Source organism: Adiantum capillus-veneris, chromosome 3 (genome assembly GCF_014529385.1).
Source record: "Adiantum capillus-veneris isolate H3 chromosome 3, ASM1452938v2, whole genome shotgun sequence".
NCBI classification, from domain to species: Eukaryota; Viridiplantae; Streptophyta; class Polypodiopsida; order Polypodiales; family Pteridaceae; genus Adiantum; species Adiantum capillus-veneris.
Window position 1 is genome coordinate 152,486,836 of NC_140933.1, and position 21,437 is coordinate 152,508,272.

Genomic DNA, 21,437 nt, shown 5'->3' on the forward strand with positions numbered 1-21,437 from the left:
CATATGTCCTAAGAGATAGTGGTTCTATCTTCTAAGTCATCTGTTGGTAGAAAAGAAATAGCTATCTGCATTTTAGCATGTGTGAAGAATTCATGATGGTGATGAGCTGATGTGCTGCAGAATAGACACAGATTAGGGGTTTCGGGGGTAAAGCCAGTTGTCACGGTATCATTTGTGCTTTACATAGAGTTGTTGCTCCTGTGAAAATATTTTAAATTCATCTGGAATCTTGACATAACTCGTCTAAACAACCAACCTGGAGACCCTCGCCATGATAATCTGATGTGGTAGAGTAAAATCTGTAGGGGCATACCTCATTGTAGCATCGTGTGGTCATTTTCAATACTACCAAGTTCAAAATCAATACTGTCAAAGCCAACTAGATCCCAGATTTTCACCCAAATTTTTGTAAATAAAAAATGCATAGAACAGCCTAATTGTGTTGTTAACCTTCTGTAATTTATAGGCTACATCTAGTTGATGACCAAGGAGAATGACTTATGAACATGCCATGTTCTAACTAATGAGGTATTTTTGTGCATGATGTGGTAAAGGTCCATCATGGTGGTGCGGGTACAACAGCCGCAGGGCTTAAGGCTGGGGTATGATTTGTGTCTGGATAATATAAGCTTGGTTTCTAGTAAACATGTTTGTTACGACAGTACTAAAATTGTTGTGGGACTTGGGCAGTGTCCCACTACCATTGTCCCATTTTTTGGTGACCAGCCATTTTGGGGCGAGAGAGTTTGTGCAAAAGGTGTGGGTCCACCACCTATCCCTGTTCAGCAGTTCTCATTGGAGCGACTCGTGCAAGCTATCAATTTCATGCAGGATCCAGAGGTCTTCGTTTACAAAAAGCTAAACCCAAATTTGTTCATCATGTCAAGTGTCTAGTAATAATTTCTCGTCTTTATAACTCATGCTAGCTGAGCGTTTTTGCAGGTGAAAGAAAGAGCTCTTGAGCTAGCAATGCAAATTGAGGACGATGACGGAGTTGAAGTTGCTGTTGATGCATTTTACAGGCATTGGGCAAGAAAACTGCCAAAGGTCTCCTCGACCACGGAGACATTAAACTGTTATCAAACTTTTTTAATTAGGTTGCGGAGATTATGGTGTTTGCCGTGGTGCTTTGAGTAGCAACACAGAAAAGAAACAGAACGTGTGATAGAGTATAGCAGGGTTCCTTTCCTGGGGGTGGCAGTTACATGGTTGTGGGTCATTGTCCCATAGTATTCTCCATGTGATACTTGTGTTGTGAATATTGTAGGGAGTGTAGATTGAGGATCTCTCTGTACAGGATGAGTAAGTCGGTAGGTAGCGATTTTGTGATTTATTGGGTTCTATTCTTTTGAAGGGATGCAGCTTGTGCATCTCGTCAGACTGTAAAATAAGGTAATAGAGACAGCTGAGTTTGGCATTCTTATAATTGGATCTGATCTTATGCAAGAGTGTTAACTAATGATGATGTTGTTGCTACATGCTCACATACTGCACATCATGTTAGCCGGAGCTCTTGGACTTGTCCAGTTACCGTATTTCTTGTGCTAAGTTCTTTGTATCGCTTGTTTTCTTTCCCTGTGCTATGTTGTTGATACAGCCCAATTAGCTTGAAAATTTGCACTTTGTAGTCAGTCAGTTGTGGCCTCCCTGGTTTTGCCCTTGAAACTGGTGGGGTGGGACATCTACTGAGGAGCATGAGCCTTCTACGCTCAGTCAAGTGCCCCTTGAGGTAGTGTTCTCAAAAAAACTGGTGTTTTAGTGTATTTTTAACTGGCTAAAATTGCAAAATCTGGGCTAGATTTTGAGCTTGCCCTTAAGAAAACTGGCAAAATTAGACAATTGTGTAATGCTTTCAATTTTAACCTAGAAACTGGGAAAATTTAAGTATGACCTTTTTCCAAAACGTTTTTGGGTAGCCCTGCCTTGAGGTGTGTCCCACATAACGGAACCTGCCAGTGGATGATTGTCATACAGCATTGATAATGTCATATTTCACTTTTTAGCAATGAAAAACATTCATTTTCTTTTCAAATATGAATATTTTCTCTTTCATAAATTGTCTATTTAGTAATGCTATCGTGTCTTCGTCTGGATGCATCTCTCTGTTGGAGAGAGAGAGAGAGAGAGAGAGAGAGAGAGAGAGAGAGAGAGAGAGATTAGGACTTTCTCAATATACTATTATACTGTTGTGCAAGATTGTTGTATTTTTTTTAATGATGGTTGCAACTTGGATCTCATTCACCATCATTGCCTTATGCAGAGGATGCTAGTCAGTGTGCGCGCGTGTGTGCGCGCGCGCACGTGCATTTGATTGATGACGTATGTGTTGCCATTATTGGAGTTGTCACTTTATGTGCATATATTCGACCAATCAAGGGGTGATTGGAGATTGCCCAATTTGCTAACTTTGTACTCATTGCGCACTGAAAGGAGTGGTTGCTCTATGTTCAATGATTATAGCAAGTGTTGGCATTGAAGTGAAAAGGGTTTCAATCAATTTCAAGGTGCATTTTAAAGTAACTAAAATGCAACTCCACATAATCCTCATGTTAGTCGAGATTGCCCTTTGCGTGTGCAACCTCTATTTTCGTAATAGGAAATTTACATTAATTAATGGAGCGACACGGGCTGAAGTCTCAAAATTCTTATAGCCATAATAATACAGTAGAGATGCAAATGCTCAGTAAGAGCTAAGCATAGTTCCATGAGCATACTTCATCATATTGAATTGCCCTTGGTTATCGTATTGAGTTGCCAATGTAGGATTCCTCCTTGGTAACCAACATGACTCATTTCCTAATAATTGAAAAATAAACCAATTCTTGCATGCCAGGCCCACTTGAGAGAAGTAGAAAACAACCCACATCAATGGCACTTTTCATTTCCAATGGATGGAGTAATGCAGCTCCAAAACCCAAACATAGGCTATATACATTAGTTTACAGCAGAAAAATTGTGTGCGCCGTCCTCTAGAGTTTATATGCTGAATCCCCCCTCTTGGATGTCCGCACTCCTCTTGTATACGAGGGCATCTACCATCTCAACCCCATTGCACCACTAGACACTCACCAGCCAAGTGCATCTTACACACCTTAGCCATTAGCCACAGGTCGCACAACCACATTCAGGTTGGTGCACCCTCTAAAACCATGCTACATTCTATGACAAGATGAATGTAGGGATTTCTCAAGGTAAGTTTATCTAGAGCATGCATTGTGGAATAACAATAGAGCATGAGACTCTAGAGGGACGAGGATATTTACCGTAAAATCAAGAATTGAAGAATACTCGGGCTAGATTTTTTTGCTTATTCATGGGTGAGAAATACTGGGATACTGTGGTTGACACTTTTTGTAGCTCATTTTAGTCCTTGCAAGGATTGTTCTTCAATTTTAAAATTGAGAGTTAGTTTGCTTTAGCACATCAAAGTCTCTCTCTCCTTCTCTTCTCCTACTGCTCGTGCTCTATCTTCTCCTTCGTGCATCCCCAACTTACGTGCCATCTAAAACATGGTGGATCTATCGATGAATAGGTAGAGTGAATATGTTATGTGCAACACGAATTTAACCTTCATTCACTATGTTTCTCTTTGAATGGAGTACCAGCAATGTGGGACATACACACTCATGTTGTAGGAGGGCCTACAATAGGACCTTCAAGCCTTGGATGAGTTTTGTCTACAGATGGGGACTCATAGGAAACTTGGCTGATCGTCTACATCTCTTCATAAGTCAAAAGTAGAGATATGTTCACATTACTAGGGGCCCAAGTGAGGATAGTTGAGTCTATGTGTGGTTCAAAGCTACTTTTGTCGATTCTCCATGGGATCACAACTAGCAATGCACTTATTAGAGGGTATGCTGATTTGTCTTTAGTCACACCTGCTATCTTCACACTACTAGTGGCCCAAGCGGTAGTAGTTGAGTCTGATTCTCCATGGGATTGCAACTAGAAATGAGCTCATTTGAGGGGGGGTATGCTGATTTGTTTTGACACATTAGTCACACATGCTATCATTCAATGTGGTCATAGCCTCATGACGGACTTAGAATGAGAGGCCACAAATTGTGGTCCTCTCACATGTCATTCACAGTATCAAACCCTAAGCATATGTTATTATTAAGGATCGATTTGGCTCCCATGGTAGTGAAGGTGGAATTGGTTACGCAACCCATGGTAGTGAAGGCCCTTGTCACCTAGGCTATAATGTCATGACAGACGACCAATCGAATGGCCAGAGCGCCAGTGAGGTGCCATCCAGGGTCGGTGGGTGGGACGCTCGTGCCGGAGCGTCCCACGAACGACCAAGCAAGTGTGGACGACAACCAATGCACTATAAAGTCCGGCAATGAGGAAGGCTTCCTCATTATTATTCTGGTGGTGAGCAAGGGTCGTCACTCTCTAGAGTAGTGCGGCTACAGCCATAGCTGATAGAAGCTCTTTCTCTCTCGGAGCCATACACACACACACCCACCACTCCCTCACCCCGCTGTGTGCCCCCGCTCACCCTCGTGGATATCGTCCACTGACCCCGCAGGTCGTCAGCCTCCCTCCCCCTGCCATGGTGCTGCGCGCAGGTTCCCTCAACAGTCGCTCCTTGCAGCTATTCGACGCTCCTGTCGGCTGCCTTGGCGCTACCCGTCACGGTCACAGTTTGAGCTACCGCTTGCCACTGTTGTCCGTTGTCGTTACGCCGGCCATCGCACTTGCCCATAGTGCATTTGTTGTCAACACCAAGGTATTTACAGAGATTAATTCAAAACTTAAAAATACTAAGTTTACTAAGGGGCTCTTCATGCGCACAGAGAGGACATTCTCCATAATGGCATAGCAATATATGTTTTATTTACCTCTCGTAACTTATCTGATTGTCAAAGTCTTGTAGGATCTCCGCCCACGAGCTATTCTTCCCTTCAATTCATTTTGACTTGAAAGCCACTTCAGGCTTCCATGGTCCGTCCGGACATTAAAAGTGGCACCATATAAATAGTGTCTCCACTTTTTTAAGTGCCTATACCATCGCTAGTAACTCTTGATCATAGGTTGAATAGTTTCGTTGGGCACGATCTAACTTTTTACTGCAATCGAGCGTCCCCTTTGCATAAGCGCGGCTCCAACAACCTCATAACTTGAGTTATCTCCAAGACAAACGCTCATTCGAATCAACTATAGTCAATATAGGTACATCTGGTTTAGCCACCTCAAGCTCCTCCCAACTTATAATTTTACTTTTTGACCTCAATTGGTATGCCAATAGAACTATGGTCTTTGTGTAATTCTTCACATATTGCCAGTTGAACCCCGACATATCAAGAAGAATCTACAAACTTGAGATTTCTTGGTGCCAGCCATCTAAAAAAAGCTTCCACTTTCTCAGGTTCCATCCACGTTCCCTCTGCGGATATAATATGCCCAAGATAATGAGTCTCGGTCTCAAAGAAATCACGTTTGCTTTCCTTTGTTAATAGTTTACGTTTTCTCGATAACTCGAATACTAGACATACATATTCTAAGTGTTCTTTTTGAGATTTACTGTAGATGAGTGTATCATCTACTGAGAATTTTCCCAAGTACATACGTAAAATATTGTCCAAAGTATTCGATCAAATTTTTTTTCCACTTCTTCTGTCTCGGAGTGGATTAATCTTATAGGTTTTGAACATGGCATTGATGCCATGGTCTACTTCAAGATGGCGGCAAGCCATTTCGTAAATCACCAAGATATACATCTTGAAACTCCTCTAATAAATTCATTAAAGCATCTACATACTTTTTCTCAGGTGTCTCCTTTGCCTTGGATTTAAAAATAAATATAAATCATATGCATGCCAAACGGGGTTCTCAAACAATTCAAAGCCATCTTTTTTTATTGTGTTTGAAATGGAAAAGTGTGATAAATTTTCTCCTAGATAGTGTGGTCCCTTTAAAGGCCTTTTAAGAGGATTGGGAATGTAGCATATAAATTTAAGTTATCGGAAATTCATCCTGTCTTCCACATTAGTAAACTGAAAAAATCAATTCATGGGTTGGAGAACATATTTTGGATGACTTGATAGAGCCACCAAAGATATCGCAAGAATGGGAAAGGATTCTAGGGTATCGAGATAGAAAAACCCTTCATAAAATGTGCCAAGAGGTACTAGTTAAGTGGACAGACTTAAATGAAGAATCGACAACTTGGGAACGATATAGTGCGATTGCCAATAGATTTCCGTACGTTGTTTTTGAGAAGGAGAACTCTTTATAGTGTTGGAGGGGGGGGGGGGGGGGGAGATGTCAGATAGGTTGTAATGCAATGACGGACGATGGACCGGATGGTCGGTACCGTGGTCGGAGTACCACGACAAAGTCCTAGCCAGGGTTCAGTGGGTGAGGATGCCCATTCTGGAGTGCACATGCGGCCGGGCAAGGGTGGATTGTAGGCCACACACTAAAAAAACCGAGAATGAGAAAGGCTTCCTCATTATTATTCTCCTCTATGGCTAGGTCGTAAGCAAGGGTCGTCGCTCTTCGCGTGCTCGCTTGGAGTAGTGTGCCGTTATGGGGTTGTAACAACCTTGTTAAGGTCGAGTTGGTTGAACTGCCCATAATAGTGAAGGCCCTATTCTAGGCAATATGCTTTATCTAGAGGATGAGACCAACCTTAGAGAGCACATTATAGGGAGATCAGAGATCTTAGCAAAAGAGTAAAGGTCTAGATAGGAGATGGTGGAGCAAGCCTTCTCAGATCCTACTATGTTTGAGGAATTTTCACTCCATATCCTCTTGTGTATGATATGTTTGTGCATGTGTGTGTCTGTCTTGAGAGGCAGTAGTTCCTAAATATCACCTTTGCAATCCAACACGTGCAATACTCTTTATGTGTGACAAGCATAGGCATGAATCCCTTACCACTGTTTTTGGTTGTTGTGAATTAATCTTTGGGTAACAAAGTGTGCTCCTATCAATGTCTACTACTCATAAAACTAGACTTTGAGAAGCAATATAATCACTGACAGGGATATGGTGCAATTGAAAACAATGCATTTTGCCTGCTAGCTTAATTTGAAACAAATATGGGCTTTGATTCAAGTAAAGATCGAGAACCTTTTACATGGGAGTTGTTCGACTTGTTTGCTGCAACTAGAGGAGCTTGATTATGTATGTGTACCCCAAGATTGATAGCAAAACAACAAAGTCAAAATTTGTGATATGATTTTATGTATTTACAATGACAAAGGGAAAAATGGGAAATAACATGTAGAAGAGTGCTTGAGGGCATGTATTGATGATAGTAAGAAGTGAGAACAATTCATAAGATCACAAGGTTTGGCTACAGTTGTACAAGATTATCGTATGGTTCTCAAAGTTTCTTTTTGAACTACATAAAAAATCATATCAATAAAGTTCTCACCTTGAAGCATTAAAATATTTTTTGGATATTCATTAGGGCTCGATATGTGTTCTTTTCTTTTTTATGTTTTAGAATACAAACTCGATCCTTTACCTTGCATACTTTATAAGTAGGTCTTGTTATTTAAGAGCCTTATATGTGTCCTTCTACATGTTTTAGCCTACATATATGAGAAGGTCTTAGTAAACCATGGAACTCTTCAAAGAAATTGTGGACCGTTGGATAAAACTTGTCAATAGCTGCCTCATGGAAAATTCATAATGGAAACCCTTCATTCATCCATTTTCTTGTAAAAGGGGCATTAACCACTAAGCATCATCATATGTGTGTGTAAGCCATTCCCACATGTGTGTGATATTTGTCATTTGTTTTCTTATTTTTATAAAGAGCGACATTGATAGTGGGTTATAAACTCTTTCTCAAAGCTCTTGTCCATGTATACTTCCAAAAACACAAATGCTAGCCATTTTCTTTGGAGTTATGTCGCAACATCATCAACAATTATAGGACAAGGTATACACATCATGAAGATATATTATATTGTCAAAGATTGAAAACTTGGAATATCAACAAATCATGGTCATCTTTGTATCTCTCTGCTAGCAAATCAAACAAACTTTGTAAGAGGTTTTAGACTCTACCCTACCCTCAAGCTACTGATGCTCAAGCAGTAAGACCACCTCAATCAAAAGCTTTTGATATCCTCTTCACACATAATTGAAATGTTTTAGATGTGCTCCTCTCACAGAGTGCTCAAGTTCACTCTACACCTCTATCTTAGAAAGTCACATGGCTCCATTCTGTGTCAACCGCATGCTCTATTACCTTATATATGCATTAGGTTCCTCTACCTCATATTTCCAACATGAGGCTCTATTGTTACTTGGCATTTACATCAGTGTCTGCCTAGAAATTAATCATTCTCATTGCTCTCATTAGCAAAGGCTTAAAGGAAGGATGGTTGATAATCCTCTAGATTTTAGATAATTCTTTTCTCTTTGTGTGCACCATCCCTAAGCTCAATAATCTATGTTATATTGGACCAGCTTATGTAAGCACCTCCATATGGGACTTTATAAAAGGCACATTCTTTATACTTTGGATATCTAATGGAAGTGTAGTATTTTCATATTTATCTCCCATTTTTTCGACCTCTCTCTCTCTCTCTCTCTCTCTCTCTCTCTCTCTCTCTCTCTCTCTCTCTCTCTCTCTCTCTAAACCATGAATTGATCCTGATTATATGAAGTATATCAGTTTCTTTCTCAGGGTGTTTTCCCAGATGATTGGAAGCAAAACCAGAAGAAGGCTTTGGTTATCAAAATCTTAAAGTTCACCATCATCGAGGGTTCACTCTACCAGTTAGGTGTTGATGGTATTCTTCGCCGATGTGTGCCTATTGAAGGGAGAATGCAAGTTATCTCAGAGGCGCATAATGGAGAATCTGGTGGACACTTTTCTACTGATGTTACTTATAACAAGATTCTGCAGGCTGGTTTATGGTGGCAAACATTGATATTTGATGTCAGAAGAGCTTTTGTAAAACTTGTGACATATGTCAAAGAATGGGTAGACCCACAGCTGCAGACATTACTCCCTTAACACCAGTACAACCACTAGGTGTTTTCATGAAATGGGGTTTGGATTTTATGGGACCTTTCAAGAAGGTTACTCCCAGGAAGAATAGGTATATAGTGATGGCCACCTGCTATGTAACTAAGTGGGTAGAAGCTAAGGCTCTTCCTGACAACACAGCCAAATCCACTGCAAAATTTTTATTTGAGAATATTGTCTGTCGCTATGGATGTCCTGTGGAGATTGTGTCGGACCAAGGGACACACTTCATCAATGACACTATGGAGATTCTTCTGGATATGCTTTCAGTCAAGCATCAAAAATCCACACCTTATTATCCTAGATGGAATGGAAAGGCTGAAAGCAGTAACAAGACCATTAAGACTATTCTCACTAAGGTTGTGCAGAAAAAGACAGACCAGTGGGATTTGAAGCTTCAACTGCTTTATGGGCATACATGACAACTTATAAGGATTAACACCATTCAAAATGGTATATGGCACTGAAGTTGTTGTCCCTATGGAGTTTGTTATTCCAAGTCTCAGAATGGCTGTAGAATATGCGTTAGATTTTAATCACAATCTTAAGAAGTGATTGAAGGAGCTTACCCAGTTAGATGAACTCAAGTAACGGGCTATGCTGGAACAGGAGATTGTTCAGCAAAGAAGGAAGCACTGGCATGACCAAAGAATTAAGGTCCAGGAGTTTCAGAAAGGGGATCTGGTACTCCTATATGAGTCCAGATTGGGTCCTAAGAAGCCGAATCTAAAGATAGCCTGGGCAGGACCATTTGAAGTGGACTAGGTTTTCTCTAATGGCACGGTAAGACTGAAAGACCTATCTGGATTACTGCTGTTAGGGGTGTATAATGGAGCTAAAATCAAGCTCTACTATTTAGAAGCTAGAGAGCCTTGCCAGGAACAGGGTACTGAGGATCTGGGCATTGAAGACCAAGAAATTCCAGAATCAGCTATCTTGGGGATTTTTCATGTATAGCCAGTTCCAGTCTCAGAACCAGTTTCAGACCAGTACCAATGCAACCAAGCCAAGCTGATACCAGGACCAGAACAATGGAGAGACAATTATCAATTTTTAGGCGACCAATGGACAGATGGATATTAGTGGTAATCATTTCAATGACGGGTGAAAGTCTTCTCCAATGCATGTCTGCCACGTCAGTTGTGGTGCACAGAAGTCTAGGAACGGTAAGTGATGGAGCTTTTATGGCACGAACGCGTATAACAATAAGGCGAGTAGGCATTTTTCCTCGCAAATCCCCTGCGCGAGGATTACATCCTGTTGTCCACTCGCCATCGCCGAGCTCTGAAGTGTCTTCGTCACAGTTGCAGACTTCATCCTCTGAGGAGACCGTGGATTGTCGTCTGAATTTGCCAGCCACACCTGGGTACGATTTCGAAGAATCAAGTAAGTCTTCTTATTCTTCACCTACTTCATCATCTTCACGGTGCATGGGTAGGAGGAAACTGTCAGAAAAGATGCAGGACACTATCGACGAAACACAAGATCTTATTACTGCGACAAAGGCAACTCTTCCACTCATTCCGTACAGCAAAATTCAGTGTTATGTGTTTACTGTGTCTACTCTAACTGTGGGACTTGCGTGTGGTTCTGCAAGCCACAAGGATTGAGTTCGACACAACCATCATAAGGCAAGTCTTGGACTCTGTCAATGCTGAAGAGGGTAGTGTTGTGATTGATGGCAAGAAGGTGTCTGTCACACCAAAAAGCATTGCTTTTGCATTTCGTATGCCAAATGGGCCCAAACCGTCTGTGGAAACTGCAGAGCATATCAGTGCAGTTTTGAAGGAGGATGATGCTGCTAAGAGGAAAAGGAGAGCCAGTGGGCAAGGAATTCCAGTTGCAGGACTAGAGGCTCACGTTGCTTATCGGTTTGTGGCTGAGGTTGTGAGTCTGAAGAATAACCCGACATATTCACAGAAGCTTTTTGCCATGATTTTAGCAAAAAGAATGGATTCCAAAGTCTCTATCAACCTCTGCTAGATATTGTCGCACAATGTGCTTCCGCAAACTGCCAAGCTGAAATCTCTAAGTGTATTCAAGGCTTGGTATATTTGGAAATTTCTATACTGGGAAATTGCTCCAGACACCCATGATTCGGTGAGAATGGCTTGGAGTAAGAAGCCGTTTCCAATATCCAAATATATCAACTTGTCATCGGATGAAGAAGAGCCAGACACTCAATCAACTCCTACTGGACTGAAAAGGAAGGCTAAACAAGATGAACCTGGCAGTTCAAAGAAGCCAAGGACGACACTGACTAAGAGCAGTGCTCTCCTGAAGCAGCTGGAAAGTCAAGTCAAAACAGTGTCTACTGACAAGACTCTAGTTAGCCAGATTGAACAACAGACTGCCAGACCACTGGTGGAATCAACCAGTCAGCAGGCTAGATTTCAATAACCATCGGTACTGGCCAAGATCAGACAGAAAAGGCTAGTCCTGAGAAATCAGTAGACCAGGTTGATAAGGGCAAAGGCCTAGCTTCTCCAAATCCATTGGGCCGAGTTTCCATCCCATACAGTGAAGAAGCCTTGCACTTGACTAAGAAAGAGAGGTTACAGCAGTTGCAAACTCATCCACTCAAGCGACATCTCCTTTTGCAGAAATCTGATTATTCTGCAGTACCTTATATGGCTCCTATCACAATCTATGAGCCAACTGATTCTGACCCAACAACAGTTAATGATGGTTGTTCAGTGCTCATTCAGTCATCATGGAATACTATTGTCAATTGTATGGGACAAATGTTGGATGTTGCAGGGTCAGAAGATGAAATGATTAAGGTAAAAGCTGAATTGAGGGAGACTGAGGAGCAGATTGAAAAGCTGGAGCAAGCAAGAGCATCACAGAACTTGCGCCACACTCTCCTTGAAGTTCACTTGGATAGGACCATTCAGTAGTTACAAAGTAAGCTAGCCAAGGTAGAGTCTGAGATGCAGATCATGTGGGAAGAAAAGGCTGAAGCACAAAGAGCTGCTGATAGGTTTGAAACCATGTTAAGAATGAAGCTCTTTGAGTTCAACTCTTTACTGCTCCGCCACAATGCTCTGAAGACCACTCTAACAGAAAGATATATCTATAATAACCTGGCAGAGATCTTGAATCCATCAGGCAATGTTGTTTTTGATATGGAAAACTTGAAGTCTCTTATGGAGACGATGCATAGTGATTTGCAGGATAAAGTTACTGAATATAACAGTGCTCTTATCCTTGATTACATTGAACAGCGGACTACCATTGAAGAAGATGAGGATAAGGAAGAAGAAGTAGAGAAGGAGGAGGATGAACGAGACGAAAGGCATAATGATGATGATGACTATGCCTCTCCTCCATCTCCACCTTCAGGACCTGCTATTGGTGGTACAAGGCCAACTGGAGAAAATCAATCACACAGGTAGCCCAGCCAGACCAGCAAGAAGGGTAGCAGCCACGCAATCAGTAGCCAGAAGAGCAACAACCCAGCAGCACTGGGAGTCCACCGTCACAACAGTCACAACACGATAGGGATGTCAAAGGGAAAAGCAGAGCTGTGACAAAGAAATCATCAGGTGATGAGCAACATTCATTACAACTCATCACGCTGAACAAGAGATTGAGACATCAGCAGGCTCCTATAATCATGCGGTATCTGGAGGATGATGATCTTATATCTGATCTGGAACGCTTTCAGCGACTGTATGTTGGAGCCAGAGATATGGTTGAGCATTGGAAATCAATTGCTTTCCATGATCAAGAGGCATGCCAATTACCTGCGCATGCCAGCACAATACAACTGTTGGAAAGGGTACCTGAATGGATCCTAACTGCTGAAGAGAGAGTAATTAATCCACCTTGGCAATGACAATCGACTGCAGATTGTCGCTCTTTGGCTATGGAATTACAGCTTCTGCTGGGAAACAAGCCAACATATAGATGTATGAAGGATGTCAGGAATCAATTGAAAGAGGTCTTAGTGCAAATGCAGATTGCTAGGGGAGTTCTGGATCAAAGGGTGCGGACCATTCGTGAAGACCAGACTGCCACCAACAAGGGACCTCAAACTCGAATGTCAGTGGGAGAATAGGCAACTGCTCTCCAGAAATTGTTTCAATTGGTTAGAATAACCAAAAAATTGATGCAGCAAGAGAACCAGGCTGTCCTTAATTTCTTAGAATTTGTGCCTGATTCCCCAATTCTCTTGTATGCTTTACCAGCAAGAGAGGCAGAGTTGCCAAGGATTTTTCCAGCACTTTACCCTCAACATCTAGAACCAGTCAATTGGCTCACATATTTCAAGATTACTGATGAACTTCAGGATTGGTATAAGCGATCGACTGTGGAATGGAAAACTTGGCAAACACTGTTCAATGACGCCCTCCAAATGAATGATATCCAGGAGCTGAAAGAGGACGTGCAGAGGATCAAACTGTGTATGGGCCAGTGGAAAATTCATATCAGAGGCCTCACTAAGATCACCAACCAACTATTGCAACTCACTTTGGAGTCCTCTAAACTGCCTGAAAAGGACATTATGGCTAAACCAGGCCTAGGCCCACATGATAGAGAGATGGTTGAGATTCTTTTTGAAGCTCGGATCAAAACTAATCATGGCCAGAACTAGGATCACCAAAGGCAGACGTACGCTCTATGATCCCGACACCAAAACCTATCATCCTCTCACGCCTTATGAAATGGAGATGACCACAGAAAGGCGGGATCAGCTTGAGCAGGAGGCCATTTACAGACTCATTCAGAAGGAGAATGCTAGCACTGGGACTTCTCAGACGCCATCCCGGCCAAAGGGTAAACGGAAGCGGGTTCAGTGGAAGGATACTGGGTAGCTCCATCTCAGAATTCGATCAAGGATTTTTTCCTTTTTCTCAGGTAGAAGGTTGATGTCAGTCTGTGTAGATGATGAGAGCTCTACATTGGCCTTTTCAACTGCTTCTCGCAATCTTTGTATGGCCATTCTGTCATTGGTCAAGTCCCATCCTTGGAATCAGAATTAGATGGTGGATTTTTTCTTTTCTCAGAAATTTTGGAATCTTGCCAAAATTCAAGAAAGGAGGGAAGGATGTAGATGGCTGCGACAGTCTTACTGGGTGGAAACTGGCTCCTATGAGACGGGCAGTGGATCAGTCAGTAATTTCCATGACAGTTACCATAGTAATCACAAAGCGTATAAATAGGACCCATTACATTGTAATCTGGTTGGCATAAGTTGCGGGCATGAATTGAGTCATTTGTCGACTATACCTCTGTTAAGCTTTTGCTTCATAATCCTTAGCCCTAAGTTGTTCTTGAGCTACATCATCTCCATTGTAATCTTTCATCTGTGATCCCAAATACAGCAATACAATATATTCCAGTCATACATACTTTGTACTCGTTCTCTCTGAGTCTGAATATGAATGTCATTCTCAGTACTTTAGTCTGGTTCTCATTCCAGTAGATGTATTCCAGTTTAGTTTATGTTTCCTTGTCCAGTCTACTGTTTGAACTAATACATCACCAGTAGCTGTAAACTTCTAACACTGGAATCACCTATCTAAAAGAGATCAGCTCCAATTCCACTCAAAGAGGGTAGATACATACGAGGAGAGCTAATTCATTATCTAGGGTAAGAGGTATTGGGACTTTTGATGGTTCAAGCTATGGTACACCTCTTTAAGGATTGCCTATAGCTTAAATACATAGCTTCAAGGGGGATCACCTCATGAGGCACCATTCCTTTCTAAAAGAAATGGAGAATGAGAAACTTTAAGCTTGCTCTCTTGCAAGCACATGTGCACACACTAAGAGAGCCCATGCAGAGGTAGAGGCCAAAATTTACTTATTATGTTCATTACCTAAAATGACAAGTTAAGTCTACAAAGCATAATTTGGAACAATAACATAACTAGTGGTTGTATACAACTATCAATCATCAGTTACTAGTGAGTGGGTTGTGACAAGGTAAGGGGCCAGCAGACATGTACTAAGGAGACACGTGAGCTCATAGAATACTTGATACAATGTTGACTTTGTTGAATGGTGAAAGTACAAATAAGTCATAATGAGGTGCATGTACAACATATATGCAGGTTTCCAATGATGCTATGGATCAACTCTACTAATGCATATGTACAAGATGTAAATACATTAACAAAAGCCTACAAAGAGGTGGAGACCAAAATTGATTTATTATGTTTGCTACCTAAAATGACAAAGTTTGAAACAAAAACATAACTAGTGGTTGTATACAATTGTCAAGGAGTGGGATGTGAAAAGATAAGGGGTGAGCACGCATATACCAAGGAGACAGATGTGAGCTCATAAATACCTATGATACAATGTTGCCTTTCCATTAGGAAATTTGGGAGGTCATTTGGAGGGCCTTCTAAGAAAAATAGAATTTTGAATTTCTCTCTCTAGAAAATAGGTGTGGTAAAAGCAATTGTAAACTTGTAATAACCATTCAAAAAGTGCACTTGCAACTAGATTCTCGCCACAACATCATAACGGTCGTGATGATTGAAGAATAAATCGTTTTCAGTTGCATTTAATGAATGTCCTAAAATTGGAGGGATTTTCCTATTTGTGGAATGTATGAATAAAGGAAATAGGACGTATTCTTCCAAACCTACTCTCTCCTTACTCTCTCACTGTTTATGCGCTGATCTCAAAGAAATCCTCCCTTTCTTGCACTGTTGCATACATGGCTTCTTCTTCCACCCCCACAAATGTCCTCCTTAAAAGACTCTTCTATCATCTACACATTGATGTGGATTTCCAATATACGCCACTGTGTAAGCGAGGCAAAACTAAAATCAAAGTGACACCGATCATGACAGAGAGACTCAGAGCAGAGGGAGCAAAGCACCTAGATATTTGGACAAAAGGCTCACTCTATCCATTGAATCCCATGACCAATGCTTTCCCTGCATTTTCAAATCCCACTAACTTATTGACCTTTGCAGGTAATGGAGAGAATGGATTGCTTGGCTACTGTAAAGCTCTAAACAACAAATAAAAAACTTATAAAGACATGGTGAAGCAGCAAGAAAATGAGATTCAGGGACTTTCAAACTTGCATTATGAGGACCAAAAGACTGTAATGCAGTGCACACAAGAATCACAGGTCTTGCGAACAAAGGTACGGTCATTACAAAACAAATACACAATGTTAGGCATTAAGTGCAAAAGAAGAAACTATGGAATCTTAAAACGTTGAAGGTAGGCTCTGGCGGCCTCAAGAAAAGAATCCAAGCATTGAAGTGAGCATTGTGAACTGTATAATTAATTTAAACTAATCTAAGTTTTTGCTTATGTTACTTATGCTTTCTTTGTAGAGATTCTATCTATCCAGACAAAGAAAACATAGACCCGAAGGCCAATGTAGGAAAGCAGTTAAAGACATTGATAACTAGTGGTCTTGCAAAGGATATAATGCATGACAAAAAGTTTAAGGTTTTGCAACGGGATGTCGTTGACAGATTCATTTCAAAGAATGAAGTGCCTGCCAAGCAAATACAGGGTACATTGGACTCCCTTGGCGTTAGTAAAAGAGCTTACTCAGCTATTCAACAGTCTATCTCTTCCATGTTTGTGAAGAAGAGAATAAAGTCTAAGCTTTACCAACAGCTGCAAGTGTTTGGAAGGAAAGACTCCAGCTCAATAATGAACAGACCGACTTCACTGGATGTCCATTTCATATTCAAGATATTTATAGCTCGCAGGGAACTACTGTCACTTATGATGAGTACAACAATATCTTCATGGATCTGACTTTGTTGCAAACTAGAATGGTAGAGTTCTAAAATATCACATTCGAAGAGACAGGTGGCGTTCTACATTTTGTTTTGAAGCTAGATGACTGTGCAATTCTTAAAGAGAAGAAGCTAGAGTGAGTTACAATCACATTAATGAATAGGGATCTTTCAAAATGTCCAACTGATGACCCTTCATACTCCAATGTTCAATCAGAAACAAACATATGGTGGCTTGGTGCATTTCAGGTAATCCAATTATTTCCAATTTTGCAGCTCTAGCAAGCCCTCTATTGTACCTAAATTTTAGATTTATTTTTCATATCTCAAAAGGATTAATCTTGCAGGTAAAGAAAGAAGACCATGACATTTTATTTTGGGTGTTCCATCAAACCCCTATTCCAGATATCATTGATAGGCAAATGAATCGAGGAGAGGTACTGGCTGTAGATGGGAGAGGAGACTTTCAAGTTCAATGGCATCTTGCAGGTGACCTCAAAACACTGAAGTGTATGTATAATTGTGGAATGGGTGCCATGGCAAAGTCTCCATGCTTGTATTGCATGGAGCCTGCAAAGGTGATGGACCCAAAGTGGTGGTGAAAGGCTCCTACTCGTCACAATCAAGACTCTAATTTCCGACTAGTTATGGACCCAAGGGATTCACTCTATATACAAAATGGGACGCCACCTGCGAGCGGACAACTTTGATAAAACCCCTATATACGACTCATATTAGAGAATATGACCCCCCTTTCTATGCTTATACGACAATCAATGCAAAAAACTATCATACCCCTATCTTACATATAAAATGTAGGTCTCACATGATCTAACCGAGTAAAACTAGTCAAAGAGCGTGTAGCATAGTGATTGGCAACGTACAAAGGAGCCACTTATGTTGATAACTAGATGTACTCTCAATGTCTCTTAGTTTGACTTTCAAACTATGTGCTCGTTCAACCTGCACTCTAGCTACTCGTCCAATTTGGACTCATCTAAATTACTCAAAAAACATGGTTATAAAGTTTTGTTAGGTTCTCCATGTAAATTTGCATCTATACAAGCTTTCATCCCTCGACAAATGGACTATAATCACAAAACAAACAATTGATACAAAGCAGTGTTAGTTTCTGCATGTATATATATAGCTATTGAATCATAAGATTGAGGGAAGACTCTTTTGGAAATGTTGGAATTAGGGTCGCAGAGAAACGCACACAGCTTGGAGAAGACAAAGGAAGCTCAAGGCACACAACTGAGAGTATATTACTTAGTGTGCAATGGAAAGATGGATAGCCCTAGAGTGATGGGTGTATATACAATGCACAGGGGAAAAAACCTCCTAAAGAGAGAGAAAATGCCCCGGCGGTCCTAGTGTGTTCACACACATCACTACCACATGTATATGGTAACAAATCCCACCTGGAGTGATGCGGTGAATAAGAGCTGGAACATGAGTAAAGGGAAGTGCCATGCCCTGAGGACATGACCAGTCCACAAAGGGGAGTAAGCCCAAAGCTTTGTGGAAATCTTTGAGTTTCTCAAGAGACAATGCCTTTGTGAAAAGATCTGCAAGGTTGTCCTGTGTTGGCACATAAGCCAAGCTGATCTCTCTTGCTAAGAGCCTCTCCCTGGCATAGTGGTAATGCACCTCAATGTGCTTTGTGCGAGCATGAAAAATTGGGTTCCTCACAACTGCCAATGCACTCTGACTGTCAGTGTAGATAGTGTTGGCAGTGTCCTGTCCAACATCCATATCAACCATAAGGCTTCTAAGCCATACACATTCAACTGCCCTGTACTCAACCTCACAACTAGAAGTGGCCACAGCAGCAAGTTGCTTCTTGTGAACCATGAAATACATGAACTGCCAAGCATGAAACAAAAACCACTTGTGGACACTCGCGTGTCAAAACAACCATCCCAATCTGAGTCCAAAAAAGCATGTAAGTCTAGTGGCAATGATCCGCCCTTGGGATAAAACAAGCCAAGATGTAAAGTGCCACAAAGGTAGTGAAAAATCCTCTTGACAGCCTACAATGCTTAGATCCTGGGCTATGCATATAACTGCTGACCTGCGAAACTGCAAACTGAATATCCGGCCTCGTGTTGCATACATAAATGAGGCATCCAACAAAATTTGGTAAAGAGTGACATCATCACAATCGCCAGCATCATGAAGACTGAATTTCTAACCCGTTTCCATGGGAGTGGCAATAGGTTTGCAATCCTCAAGTCCAAACTTACATAGCAATGTCTCTATGTAATTTTTCTAGCACAAGGCAATACCACCATGACACTGCTTAAATTGTATACCCAAGTAATGATGCAACAACCCCGAATATTTCATCTTGAAAGTAGCATTCAAATCAGCCTTAAATTCAACAATATGTCTCTCATTTGGTCCAGTGATTAGCAAATCATCTACATAAAGAACCACAATAAAAAGTACATCACCCTCACACTTTACATACAATGTGCTTTCTATTGAACTATTACAAAAGCCTTGTTTGACCAAATGAGTGTCAGCTTTCTCATATGAAGGAGGAGAAGATTGCTTCAACCCATACAAAGCCTTCTTACATCTTCACACTTTGTCCTCTTGTCCTTTCTTGACAAAATTGCGAGGCTGCGTTACATAAACTTCCTCAAATATGTCACCATTCAAGAAAGCAGTAACAATGTCTGATTGATGTACATCCCAACCAAAATGAGCTGCCAATGCACATACAAAATGAACAATAGTCATATGGTAAGTTGGAGCAAAAGTTTCTTCATAATCTATGCTTTTTTGCTGCGCATAGCCTTTTGCAACAAGTCGAGCCTTATGGCGATCAACCTCACCATCCGGCTTGCGTTTCAACTTGTAAACCCACTTTGTACTAATGGCCTTTTTGCCAGGAGGCAAATCACATAAAGTCCATGTGTCATTTTCTATAAGTGCATCATATTTTGATTGCATGGCAACCATCCAATTTTTTGAAGTATGTGCGTCATCAAAAGACAGAGGTTCCTCAACATCATGTAAGCTAGTCACAGCCAAAGCATAATAATCTAATGCATAAGATGCATGGCTAGAGCCTGAACGAGTACAACTAGACAAAGGTGCATCAATTTACTGTCACGCAATGTATGCACCAGCCATTTTGGCATACCTCTAGCCTGCTCATTTTCAACCCTTTCCTCATCAAGTACATCAAGTATATCTGCATCAGTAATATGTTGCTCTGTAACACTGGAACCCCCATAGGCTGTACATTTGCCTCATTGGAATTTACATTTGTATTTCCACCACTGAAAAGAGGCAACAAAGTGTCATAAATATCATGTGAGCTTACATTACTGTCTCTAGTATATGACAACAAGGGCTGAACAGAATCTTCCACAAACACTACATCTCGTGAAACCAGAATACGGTTTGTTTACGGATGATACAACATGTAACCTTTGCTTTCAGAATTGTAACCAACAAAAATACATTTGATAGCCTTATCATCTAATTTTTTGCGTTGTGTTTGTGGCAACAAAGCATATGCCAAACAGCCAAAAACATGCATGTGCTCAATAGAAGACTTTTTATCATGCCATGCTTCATATGGAGTAATAGACTGCAAAGCTTTTGTAGGACACTTGTTCAGTACATAAGTGGCACACATGATTGCCTCAAGCCAAAAAGAATGCGGCAAAGCTTGACTTTTGACCATACATAGTGCCATTTCCGTGACCTATTTTTCCTCTCAGAAACACCATTTTGCTGAGGTGTATAAGGCACTGTACATTGGTGTTTTATCTCACGACTAGCCAGAAATGCATTAAATTCATGAGACATATACTCCCCCCCTCGATCGGAACGGAGGGTGCCCATACCACATTTCGAGACATTTTCAGCCATAGTCAGAAATTGTTTGAAGCACATAAAAACTTCGGACTTCGCTTTAAGCGGAAATACCCATGCATGCCTGGATTAATCATCAATGAAAGTCACAAAGTAAAGGTAATTGTCCAAGGACGAAGTTTGCATGGGCCCACAAACATCACTATGCACAAGCTGCAACCTGCATGTGGCCCTAAGTGAACCATCCTTTGGAAACTTCGAACGTTGCATCTTACCCAAAATACATCCTTGACAAACATGTTTGATGGGTGCTTCAAGAGGCGGCAAAGAAGAAACCATATCAAATTTCTACAAACGCAGCAAACTGCCAAAATTCAAATGCCCAAAACGTGCATGCCACAATTTTGCATATGAAATAGCCCTTGAATCTGCAACTGCGTTTGCAAAATTTTTTCCACACTTGTCATACAAAGTGAGATTATACAGCCCACGGCACGAAAGGCCAAATGCAACAATTTCATCACTAAAACTGAGATCATGAACTCTACATCTATCATCCACAAATTTGACTACAAGTCCAACTCTAGCAAGTGCAATTACAGACAAAAGATTCTTCTTGATCCTAGGTACATAAAATGCATCAACAAGTGTGAAAGAACTACCATTTGCAGCAATAAGCACAATCTTTCCAACTCCTTGAACCGGATAAGAGGCATTGTCGGTACAAGTGACTGAATTTCCATGAGGGACAGACTCGAGAGAGGTGAACAATTCACAATGTGAGGTAATGTGCTTTGTAGCACCACTGTCAAAATACCACACATGTGAATTTGCAGCAACTGACATGCATGCATCATGGACAACAGGAT

The 21,437-nt window shown here is 41.1% G+C and overlaps 1 protein-coding gene across 2 annotated transcripts in view; it reads left to right on the top strand.

Annotated features, from left to right (window-relative positions):
• LOC147461958 (sterol 3-beta-glucosyltransferase UGT80A2-like) overlaps nucleotides 1–1,476 on the top strand; it is a 57,342-nt gene extending 55,866 nt beyond the window's left edge. For both annotated transcript variants that reach the window (XM_086509423.1, XM_086509422.1), the window contains 3 exons: nucleotides 555–602; nucleotides 691–840; nucleotides 943–1,476. In XM_086509423.1, coding sequence (XP_086365549.1) covers nucleotides 555–602; nucleotides 691–840; nucleotides 943–1,137 — 393 coding nt within the window. In that variant the 3' untranslated portion in view covers nucleotides 1,138–1,476. The remainder of the gene's footprint in view (nucleotides 1–554; nucleotides 603–690; nucleotides 841–942) is intronic.
• The last annotated feature ends 19,961 nt before the right edge of the window (nucleotides 1,477–21,437 follow it).